We start from the raw sequence: 11,946 nt of genomic DNA, 5'->3' as shown, positions 1-11,946 counted from the left end.
ACAGTGGGGCTGTCATCAGGAAGGAAGTCACCATTGCAGTTCCACGGTTAGATCCTGTCCCCATAACTCCATCTTGCCAGTTACCAGGTGAACACCAGCTTTCCCTTGGAAGCTTGTCCCATGTCCTGTGGAATTCCCAGAGCACAGCTCCTCCCCAGGGCTCTCCCCACACTTCCCTTTCCCTTGTTCCCCTGACCACAGAACCCTCAGAAACAGGATGTCATAGTTGAAATTTTTTTTTTTTTTTTTTGTAGAGACAGAGTCTCACTTTATGGCCCTCGGCAGAGTGCTGTGGCCTCACACAGCTCACAGCAACCTCCAACTCCTGGGCTCAAGCGATTCTCTTGCCTCAGCCTCCCGAGTAGCTGGGACTACAGGCACCCGCCACAACGCCCGGCTATTTTTTGGTTGCAGTTTGGCCGGGGCCGGGTTTGAACCCACCACGCTTGGTATATGGGGCCGGCGCCTTACTGACTGAGCCACAGGCGCCGCCCTGAAATTTTTTTTTATTTTACAAGAATATAACATGCTGAAACAGGAAAAGGGTGAATGCATACATCCTTTATATCTAGGAAACCAGCTCCATGTGTCAACAATAAATAAATATTTAAACAGTAGGAGTTCCTGACAGGCTCCAAGAGGGTCCCAGCACGCTCAGAGGTAGAGTCTGGTGGAGAGAGGGAGACAGCCAGGCTGCAACTCCTGCTGAGATTCTCCAGTAGAGGCAAGTTGAAATTACAATAATAAATAACAGCAACAGCACCAACAACAATAACAAAAATAGTATGTTGTGACAATTAGCACAAAACAATACAATATACTTAAATAATCTTCTCCTGGAGGGGCACATAGTGCAGAGAAAAGTGTTGATTACCATGGGCCATAAGGGGTTGCCCTGGAGAGTTCACTCCCCAACCCAGGCTCTTCCACAGGAGGTCCCAGCATGGGATCTGTTTGGTGATGCCTGGAGGTGACAGGCAAGTCCTGATCCCTCCCCAGTTCCACTCTTTCAAGCAGCTTCTCTCCCCAGCATCACTCCCAGGTTCTGTATCTGGGCAAGGGCCACTGGGGTCCCTGTCCCATCTCTGCCAACATCCCAGGGGCGCACCTCATGTCCACGAGGCTCCCCTTCCATCCTAGGGCATCTCTTTTACCCACGAAAAATGATGGCTTGATTTCAATAGGACTTGCAGGAGCTGCCGAGAGACGCATTTCCTATCATCTTTTTCTCCTTCACTCCACACTGTCAGGCATGAGAGCTGGACCAGCCGCCCCCAAGGAGGTGTCTCTGCTGTCCCCACCTTCAAGGGCAGCACAGAGCTCAGAGAGGGCACATCCCAGCAAGAGACCCCTTAGGAATCCGGCTCACAGGTGGACCCTGCTACAAACACAGGATTGGGGCCACCTGCAGGAGACCACCAGGAGCAATGATCGCCCATGAACAAGATGCCCTCTCTTAAGACTCTCCACTTATAGGCCAGTGTTTGAGCTACAAAAAAAATCTCACTGGGGCAAGAGTCCCATCATCTTGCTAGCCTTGACAAGATTGCAAGGCTAGACCCAGGGGTGTAAAGTACAGAATAAGGGATCCTGGGCAGCCCAGAGGAAGGGGAGGGGACACACGGGGAAGGTTCCACACCCTCATCCCCTTCTGTGCCCCATCTGGGAATCAGGAAAACAGGATGTGACAAGTGATCAACAGGCAAAACAGCTAATCTGGGTGTCTTTCCCCCTCTCTATTCAAGTTCCCCTTTATCCACATTTCCTATGACAACTTAGAATATTTCCTTCCCCAGTGAGGACACAAGCTAATTCCTAAACCCTATTCTTTTCCCTGGAGAGCCCCACACACCCTGTCATCAGCCCTTATCCACAGCTCCTGAGAGTGAGGAACCTTTTTAGGCGCATGGAATTGAGTGCCACAGTATCTGAAGGAGAGCTCAGTGCTTTCCACATAGGTTCCCAGGATACCATTTTCCTTCACTGTCCTCTTGCACTTGATTTGCAAGACCTGCCTCCAACATGGGGGTAGCCGCCATAGGGACGGGTGACTCAACCTCTCCTCCCGCTGGCTTCCTCACTGCCACAGAGGCTCAGGTGTGTGAGGGCTCAGCTGGGCTGCTGCCAGACAGAGACACAGAGGCAGCTGAGGCTTGGGCAGCCAGGTCCCGGTAAGCAGATGACTTCAGGAAGCGTGGATAGGAGTCCTTCTCCATCAGAGTGCGCGTCTTCCCCTGAGCCACATCAAAGCACGTGGCTGTGGCAGCCTGTAGGTTGGTCCTTGTCAGCTCCCGCGTCTCATGGTCTATGTTCACCTGTGGGATGGAGGGTGAGCACAGGGTGAGGAGGAGGAGGCTGGGCAAGTCAGGGGCCCAGCGGACAAAGGAAGGTTGGCCGGCAGGCTGTCCCCACCTTCAAGGGCAGCACAGAGCTCAGAAGAACCTGGGGCATTCTGAGACCGGTAATTCACTTTTCAGCTCTGGGCCTGTCCCCAATCTGATCCATTGTCTGTCTTCTAATCTCTCAGAATTATCATGAGGATATACTAAGAATGTATTCAAATCTGACTTTTTACCCCTTCTTTTGGAGCAACCCTGGTTGAAGGCACCATCATCCCTCTTCTGAATTTGCCCCAGAGCTTCCTAATTGGTCTCTCTGCTAAAGCCTTCTAAAAGCAAAGCACAGTGGCTCACACCTATATACAATGCTAGCACTCTGGGAGGCCAAGTCCAGAGGATTGCTTGAGATCAGGAATTGGAAACCACCTTGAACAATTGCAAGACTCTGTGTCTACCAAAAGAATAAATAAGCCAGATGTAGCAGTACGTGCCTTAGTCCCAGTTACTTGGAAGGCTAAGGCAGGAGGATCACTTCAGCCTTGGAATTTTAGGTTGCAGTGAGCTGTGATGATGCCACAGTGCTGCACTTTAGCAGGAATGACAGAACAAATGAGACTCTTTCTCAAAAAAAAAAAAAAGAAACAAACAGAAGACCTCCATTGTCTTCCCAGAGGAAAAGCCAAAGTGCATGCTGGGCCCACAGCTGACCTCACCTCCTACTCTCTCTCTGTTCCCTACAGCCCCACTTGTTGTCCTATGACTACAACAGCCATGCTCTGGCCTTTGCACTTTCTATTTCATACGTTGGAATGTGCTTCCTTCTGTCAATTCTTTTCTATCTCTCTCTGCTCAATGTCACCATATCAAGCAGCCCACTCCTTTCCTTTTCTAAAAACTAAAGATCTCACCTCCTCCCAGGCCATACCTCTGGTACTCCGGATCTTTCTTTTCCTACTTTAGTTTTATCAGAGCTTCACCTGGCATATATTTGTTTAATTGGCATTGGCACCTTCTTCCATTAGAATATAAGTCCCGTAGGGAATTTGTTTTGTTTACTGCTGTATCTGTGCCTTGAATGTAACTGGTGCTCAATGTATCTTTATGGAATAAGGTGGAATAAGTAACAGTGGTCAGAAAATGAAATACAAAGCAAAAGCAAAGGCATTACTTTCATCTCTCCACCAGGTGGCCTTATTTTTTATCAAATGCAGCTGCCCTGAAGAGCCAGCCAGAAGGAAAGCTGACTGGCAAAAGTGTTTACAGACCAATCCTGCGGCAGGTCAGCCAGGGGACTGAGCCAGGTTACATAAGGTCCCTATGATGACCTTGCCTCCCCAGCTGGCAAATGGGTTGAGCTTCTAAAAGGGAATTAATTTACAAAGGTGGTTTTCAGAAGCCCTAAAATCTACCAACACATCCTGCCCCATTGTGAATTTGAAGATAACAGTCCCAGGAGCAGCACAGAGTCTGGCTTTCCTAGTCTCTGGCCACAGAAGCTCGCTAGCCCTTGTACCAAATAAGGCCATTCTACTTCTCAACCCTGTCCTTCCGCTGCTGACTTCCCACTATCCCTGATTCTCAGTGGAGAAGGAGCAGGCAGGGTGTGAAGGACTCGTGGAACATGCTGGACTCTGACCTCCTTGGGAGCTTCGCTGCAAATGAACTCCTCAAAGATCTGTTGAGCCCTGGAGGCCAGCTTGGTAGCTGATCGGATCTTCTTGAACTCCTCACAGGCCAGCCAGAACTCCAGGTTCTCCTCGCTGAACTCCGTCTTCAGGAAAGCATGAAAGGTAGCCACTCCATCTGGGGTTGTGGGGGGAGAAGAGAAAACAGGTCAGACTAGGGGACAGCGATTGCAGTTAATGGCTCTATTTTTAGAACATAATTTTCTTGAACAAGGACCTGCCTTTGTATTCTGAATAGAGGCTGGCATGGTAGGAGATCATTATTATCATTATTACTACTACTATTATTTTGCTCACGCTTTCAAGCATCCCTGGGCTGTCTCTGAAGCACATGAGTATACTCGTGCAACCCACAGACAGACACAACAGGATCCTACTCACTTTTACTGTTCAGCAGCAGGTCAAACGACTCTTTCCACCCCAGCACATCTTCTGAGAAATTTCTTAAAAAAAAAAAAAAAGTAAGCCAAGATTTTAAAATTAAAAAAAAAAAAATCAACAAACCTAAGCATAGCACAAATCCTAGCCAGAACTCTGATAAGTTGCATAATTCACACAGGCTTGCTTGGGGATCGTTGAAGCTCACTACTCAAACTCTTCCTTAGACTTATAATCAGCAGTGGCATTTTCTAGTGGACAATTCAGTCCCAGGAACTGAAGCCTAGGACCCTCGTCCTCAGTCAGTATCTCTAAAGCTGTCCTTTCTCTGTCCAAAAACTGCTTCTATTCCCTTGTCTCTCACAGCTTTGTTTTTTACACATTTCCAGGGACCCAAGAGCCTCAGAAATACAGATTTCACCTACCCATACCCCCAGGATCTGGCAAACCTGATGTTCAATATGAAAGGGCTTCTAGACAAGGTGCATGCTAATGGAAGTTGTCACTAATAAAAACTTCAGGTCTTGGACCCTGTCCTAGCCCTGGATGCATGTGCAATGACAATTCCAGATAATGACATTCATGCTCTGGGTGCCATCATCTGGACTTAGAACCCTGGAGTCACCTACCCACTCACTCATGCACCAGCCAGCCACAGCAGACCAGCAACAAGTCCCCTAAAATCTCCAGAAGGGGTGGCCAGGGTCACGTAACATGTTTTAGTTTCTCCTTTATTTTCTTTCTCATGGCTCCTTTCCTAAATCTGGCTCACTCCCCTCCAGAAGCTCTGGGCTGGTCAGCACAACTTACCTCTCTTTGCTGTGTTTGGTGCCCCACTCAAACTTGCCAACACTTCCAGTATCAGAGCCCAGCTCTGATTTGTGAAGAAAGATCCCCAGACGTGTCTTGAACTCTTTGGCTCTGAAAGACAAATCATGAGCATGAACATAGTCTCTGTTTACTTGGTCAGTGCCAGTGTGGAGAAGTTTATGAGGTCCCAGAAGAACTACTCTGCCTGGTACCACCCAGACTTCCTAGGGCCCAATCCCTGTTTCTCTCATTAGTAGCATGAACCTCAAAGCAACGTAAGTTGACATTGAGCTATGCCCTGGTAGGTCCTACACTTTGTGTGTTTTCAATACCACATAGATAGGCTTTTTCCTACTAAAATCACACTGATCTGTCTTTGCGCTTGTTGATTAGCAGAAGACAAACCAGCATTCTCTAGGTTTGTCAGGAATATTTCTGGAACTGTATGGAAACTGACTCCTGCCGGCTTCTTTACCTTCTCCTTCCCAGCCACCAGTTCCAGTAGGGACGGGAAGTTGTTGGGTAGCACCCTGGAAAGTAGGGATGCCCTCACTGGTGGGACCCAAAAAACATCTCCCTGCCTTTCTAGGGGCAGAGGAGGCCATGTAATGAAAACCAAGTGCCTGAGCACGGGGCACACTCAGTTCTGCCCGGCGATGCCTACATGGTCTTCCCGCCCCCGGGTCTCCAGCAGGTCCCTGGGAAAGACGGCAGTTTGTCAGAGGATGGGGACAGCGGCAACCTTGGCCCTCTGCTTCCCTTCTCCTTGCTCCTGGCATCTGAACACGTGCCATCCAGTTGGCCTCTACCTCTCAAGTCTCTAGCGCCCATCCCCCTGCCCACCCCGGTCCCCAAAAGGGCAGCTCTGCTGCCTAATTTTTGGTGGGACTTGGACTCTTCTTCCGGGCAGCTGGACAAGCTCCTCTTACCTCTCCAGACAGGTAGCGGGGAAGGCGGCAAGGGTGCGGCACATGGCTGCGGGCACAGGGCAGCACGTGGTGGGGAGGATGGTGGCGGGCTGGTGGGCTCCGCGAGCTCGAGGAGGAGGCAAGGGACGGCAGCCGCAGGCTCTCGAGAACCGTGTTACGGTTTGTCAGCCTGCAAGATTGCAGCCGGTGCTGCCGCGGCTTTTATTCTCTCGGAGGGGCGGGCGGGCTGGGCGCTACTGACCAATCGGAGGACGGGGCTGGGCGCCTCAAGGGCGGAGGCGGGGCCCGGAGCCGCACGCGGCGCGGGGCCGCCCCCCACCCCCAACCGTCCCAGCAGGGGTCCTGAGCACGCTGCCGGCTCCTCCAGGCTGCAGCCAGCGAGGGCAGAGAGAAGTGGCAGAGAAGTGGCGCGGAGACCGGACGTGCACACAGTTTAGCAGGAAAAAAACCCCGCCGAGCTCGAGTAAAAGCAGAAAACCAAAGCAACGGTGTCAGGAGGGTTTGCGTGGGGGCGATGGGTCTGGGAGGCGCACAGGGCGTGGATCACGGAAAAATCTGAGCCTGTTGGGTTCTAAAGGACAAGGAGCACAGAGTACAACCGGGGCAAAACCGCATCATGATTACACTGACAGCTGCCGTTGACTGTGCTCCTACCCGGGGGTACGTAGAGCTGAGTAAGGTCCTCGTCAACATTATGTTAGAGTGGGGAAAACAGTCACAAAGCTAAAGTCAGGGGCCATGGCTCACGCCTGTGATCCTAACGCTCTGGGAGGCCAAGGCAGGACTCAGGAGTCGGAGACCAGCCTGAGCAAGAGACTCCATCTCTACTAAAAATAGAAAAACCAGCTGAGCGTGGTGGCCAACACCTGTAGTCCCAGCTACTCGGAGCCTGAGGCAACAGGATCTCTTGAGCCCAAGATTTTGAGGTTGCTGTGGGCTATAACGAAATGGCACTCTACCCAAAGCAACAGAGTAAAACTCGGTCTCAAAAACAAACAAATAAATAAATAAATGATTTAAAAAATAAGAAAGCTAAAGAGATCTGAGTTGGAAATAGTAGACATTTGGGGGTGAGGGGTGATGATTTTATTGTACACCTACTGTGTGCCAGGTGCATAACCTAAACCTCAGGTAAATAACTTACTCAAATATATTCACTTAGTAAATATCGGTGCCAGGATTCCAGTAGCAACATACCTTGCCTTTTTTCCACTGCCCAAAGCAAAAGTTAGAATCCCACCGCCTCTGTGGCTGGTTAATGATCCTGGGTTTAAGCAGTTGCTAGCTCAGTGTATCCATCTCTGAGATAAAGGTACCCTGCCTCTCTCCTGGCCTTCCCATGAAGGGGATACCGCCTCCCCCAATGCCTTGCTATCCTCGACTCTAAGAAGAGAACACTGATCCACTTTTTTCATAAGGTTGTTGCAAGGACTAAGGAAGTCAATTCTTAGTTTGAGTTCCCCAGGAAACAGACTCTGAGGCAGAGACTGGTATGCAGGAGGTTTACTGGAAATGGAAGGATGCCTTTTTAGACATCTGTGTTTCTCAGCACAGGCCCTTATCCACATGACAAAGTGGCCTGCCTCAATACCATCAGTAGGACATTCTGCTGGAGGCCTTCGTCAGACCAGGTGACAGTCAGCTGGCGGTCCTCCTGCCTCAAGGCACACTTTCACTGGCAGCTGCCAGGTGCGGGTGGGGGTGTTGTCTGTGACAGTTTTTCTCCGTTGGGCAGTCTCACCCTCAGTAACACTGTGTGCTGGAGTCTGTCTGGAGATGGTCATATGACAACAATAACAGTCATTACTCAGAAAATCTCCTCAAACCTTCCCATCCTTTCTGCATCTCTGTGAATAGGCCAGAGGAGATTTTAAATTTCCATTTTGCATACATGCTACGGAACATCCATGCCTGAGGTGGCCTTAGTGAAGTGCACTGGAATTGAAAACAGCTGGAAACTGAGCCCTCTCTCCTGATTCCTGAGCTAGTACTTTCTCCTGTTCCACAAAGGAAGCAAAAGAAACAAAGGGGTTGATGAGCCGGTGCGGTGCACACAGAAGGGCAAATCTGAGAGCACAGAGCTCCCTGCTCAAGATGAAGAACCCTCTCCTAGTTCAACCCGCCTCTCAGTTGCCATGGTTACCTCTTCAGGTTTCCAGGCAGAAACTTTTTGAAGTTCACGATTTATCCCAAATTCTCTTCCCAGCAGGTTGGTTCATATCTCTCATTTCAGTAATGCTGGATGACGTGACAGTTACTGTAAATCCAGCAGGTTGAGCTCACTTGTGAATTGCACTTGATAAACCTGACCTCATTTTTGTCCAGCACTCCCACTGCAGCTGTGATCTCTTTAATGGATGGGTGGGTGGGGACACAGCTCTGCGTCCCGGGTCATCTGGAATCAGCAATCAGGGCAAAGCTGCAGTCAGAATTAAATGTCACACATGTTCCAGCCACAATGCCTTTCATCTCCCTCAGCCCATTGACCCCCAGCACCACCCTTTCCATGGAGGCGAAAGTCCAGACAGGAGCTTTGTCTACTGCAAATGGTTAGGGGAAAAGAAAAACACTGCCTTGATGGCTCATTCAACTCAGATGATCCCCAGAGTATTCTGGAGCCTCCAAATTCAAACATCAATCTACCTGTAAATATTTTATAAGAATTTAGTATATTCCCAAACAGGTGGAGAAGCAACAGCTTTTAAATCTCTTCCCTGGCTTCAAGGACCTTATAATCTAGCTGTGGGAAGAGAGCAATGTACAAGGTGGGGAAAGGGAAAAGAAACTGCTGTTTGTGGCTGGATCGATGGCAAGGGAAGAGGCTGATCAGAGAGGGTTGGCAGGATGGAAAAAGAAGCAGTGAGAAGGTTTTAGCAGCCATAGAAGCTGGCAAAGGCTAGATGCAGGACTGGAGGAAGAAGCCGGCTTCAAGAGAGACAGAGAAACAGCTAAGAGAAGCTGTAGTCTGGGGGAACGGCAGAGGTGCAGAAAAACGTTGGAAGTCCTTAAATACTGGCAGAGGCAGTTGGGCTTATGGGGCATAATTAGAGGCCACTTTTAGATTTAGGAGCATGAAGTTAGCAAGGGCAACATGTACCTGGATGTAGCTGGGTGAGTGAGAATGCAGCAGTCACCTCTAGCAGAAGTAAAATAGGTGGTCTGGGGACATTTCCCTGCCAGGTCATGTAGAGATCTCTGGGCACCCTCTCTTCCTGGGCAGGAGAAGTTGACACAAATCCAGCCTACGTGTAGGAAATGACTGCTTTTCCCTGATTATTCTTTAGGGCTCTGCGGGCAGCTCACTTTGCTGCTTTATTAGTCTTTTCTGGTTTCTTCTCTTCTTCTCTCCCTCCCTGTCAGGCTGGGAAGATAATGCCTGGACCCTTCTGTGTGGCATCCAAAACTCTAACCATCAGGTCTCACATTCTTCACCATGCACCCTAAATTCCAGCCAAATCAGCAATTGGCAGGTGCATGGGCACCATTCGGCCTTAACCTACAAACCCCAAGCACGAGTCAGGGTCCCTTCCCTCCCTGCACTATGAATTTTTAAATATTTTTCAGTAAAATAATTTTATTTATATGCATTGAGATATAATTTACAAATAATAAAACGCACAGATCTTAAATGTATAGTTCGATGAGTTTTGACAAATATATACACCCATGTAATCAATACCAAACCACAGCACAGAATACATCACACCCTTATGCCCCTTCCTGCCAATAACTCCCCAAAACAGAGACAACCAATAGTCTGAGTCTCAGACCCACAGACTGGTGTTAACTCTTCTTGACTTTAATCTCTGTCTTTGAAATCTGGCTCGACTACCTTTTCTTCCCTTATACCTCCCCTAAAACACTCCACCCACCTGACCCCACCTCCCCGCAGAGCTGACCAGTCCCTTCTTTGAGCCATCCCTTGTACCTTGTTCATTCCTCTATTGTCCTGAACTCACTCTTAGAATTAATTTGCAATCTGTTTCCTATGTGAGCTCCTGGAGGGTGAGGACCATTGTCTTAGTCAACATGTGATAAATGTTGACTGAATCTATGGCGCATATTTCAACACAAATAATAAAAGCTAGTATATATTGAGCACTTAATATGTGCCAGACTCTGTTCCGTGTGATTTGACCTGAAGTATCTCTTTCAGTTCTCACCATTACACTAATACGATGGGTAATATATTGTTCTCATTTTACACGTTAGTGAACTGCAGCAGAGATGGGTTGAGGAGCTTGCCCGTGGCCACAAAGCTGATGAGTGGTCGAGCTGGGTTTTGATCTCAGATAGTCTAACTCCAAAGCCTATGTTCCAGAGCAGACACCATGTCAGCTTGCTGTGCTGTATTTTCTAGAACTCAGAACAGGCTCACTGTGAGAAAAATAAACCACATCTTTGGGGAAAAACAGCAGGTGATGACAACTCACCCTTCCGTGTCCTGTAATTCTGTTTTCTTGTATCCTCTCCCTACCCCTCTTCTTTACTCACTTCATTCCTCTCTCTCCATTCACATTTTCCACTTGGGTCTTTGCTCTTAGCCGTGATTACGTCACTGGCTCTGGATTTTTCTGCTTCTTCACTTCCCAGTCCTGTATGTATTCAGTTCCCCAGGGTGGCTGTGGAGAGCCCCTTTCTCTGCTAAAGTCCCTCGGTTGACATGTGAGCTTTTATTTGTCTTTGGAGGAAAATTCAGAGCTCAGCTGTTTTCCCTGCTATCCCGTGCTTTTCCATCCCTCTTTGCTCGGGGAAGATCCAGGCCCCCACCTGGAAGAGAGCCAAGGTGCAGCTAAGGGAGTCAGCTCTGCAGTTCCCAAAGTCTTTGGTATGTGTTGGGCCTTAAGGACCCTTGTCTCTCCCCATCCTCCTGGGACCTGACTGCTGGTGGATGGCGCCTGGTGTTTCTGCTTTCTTGGTCCTTGCATGCTGGCTGACCCTTTCAAAGGCCCGGAGTTTGATATTTTGTGGCCAGACATATGTGGATTTGTTTGCCTGCCTTCCCAAACTCTTTGGGAAGACTGCAAATAGTCTATTGAGCCAAGGGGAGAATAGGGATTTAGAACAGGGAGGAAGCATTGTTTTGCCCTAGAATTGTGCATACGAGTGTGTAGGGGCAGGGAACTGAAAGACCCTCAAGAGGAAAACTTCTATAAGTAGCTGTTTTAAGTCCCAGCCCACCCACTCTCATTTCTGGGGAAAGAGCAAATTGGACTATCTGTGGTTCCAAAGACACTCAGCATGCTCTCCCAGCTAGAAAGCTGCCTTTAAGATGTGGGTACTTCTTTGGCCCCAAAATAGCTTCCAGTCACTAAATCATGGTGCCTAACACACTGTCTGGCACAGTATGAGTACTCATGAAATAAGGCATAGGAATGAATGAATCCTACTCCATACATGCTCAGTACCCTTGGAGTTTCACTGTCAACCCCACCTCCCCAGAATCCTTAGATTCTAGGTATTCTCAGTCACACTTCAACCAGATAACATCCTGGAAGTGGGTCCCAGACAGGCTGGGTTAGGCAGTGAAACTGATTACTATGCACCCCTCACCCCCAACATGGCCCTTCTCCCATGGCTTGCAGAGTCTTCAACACAGAGCAAACTAGAGCAAAGTCAGGGAAGGGCGGAGCAGACATCAGCAGCTCCAGAGCCCAGGTACATATGGAAACGAGGCACAAAACACACACAGCCCTTGTGCCAACTGTCCTGCCCTCCCCCTACCAAAGGCCTTTACTGCAAAAAGCCCGCAGCATATCTCACCAGCGTCCTCCCCTCTCCTGGGTATTTCAGAGGCATGTGCCA

General features: G+C 49.1%; 1 protein-coding gene across 1 annotated transcript; it reads right to left on the bottom strand.

Moving 5' to 3' along the window:
• Positions 1-494: 494 nt before the first annotated feature.
• On the bottom strand, positions 495-6,337 carry RGS16 (regulator of G protein signaling 16). The gene is made up of 5 exons (XM_053605744.1): positions 6,142-6,337; positions 5,213-5,323; positions 4,406-4,467; positions 3,976-4,142; positions 495-2,315 (listed from the first exon to the last, which is right to left on the bottom strand). Exons 1-5 carry the CDS (start codon positions 6,183-6,185, stop codon positions 2,094-2,096), a joined length of 606 nt encoding a protein of 201 aa, XP_053461719.1. The 5' UTR covers positions 6,186-6,337; the 3' UTR covers positions 495-2,093.
• Positions 6,338-11,946: the final 5,609 nt, after the last annotated feature.

Source organism: Nycticebus coucang, chromosome 10, assembly GCF_027406575.1.
Source record: "Nycticebus coucang isolate mNycCou1 chromosome 10, mNycCou1.pri, whole genome shotgun sequence".
In the NCBI taxonomy this organism is placed as follows: Eukaryota; Metazoa; Chordata; class Mammalia; order Primates; family Lorisidae; genus Nycticebus; species Nycticebus coucang.
Note: the sequence above shows the minus strand (reverse complement) of the source record. Positions and strands in the feature narration are given on the sequence as shown.

Excerpts from the sequence above, each read along its gene's own strand:
- RGS16 (XM_053605744.1), bottom strand. The coding sequence starts at position 6,185 with ATGTGCCGCACCCTTGCCGCCTTCCCCGCTACCTGTCTGGAGAG. Across the intron at positions 4,468-5,212 it reads ACCAAACACAGCAAAGAGAG|AAATTTCTCAGAAGATGTGC; the intron begins GTAAGTTGTGCT and ends TTTTTTTTTAAG. Across the intron at positions 2,316-3,975 it reads GCAGCGAAGCTCCCAAGGAG|GTGAACATAGACCATGAGAC; the intron begins GTCAGAGTCCAG and ends TCCATCCCACAG.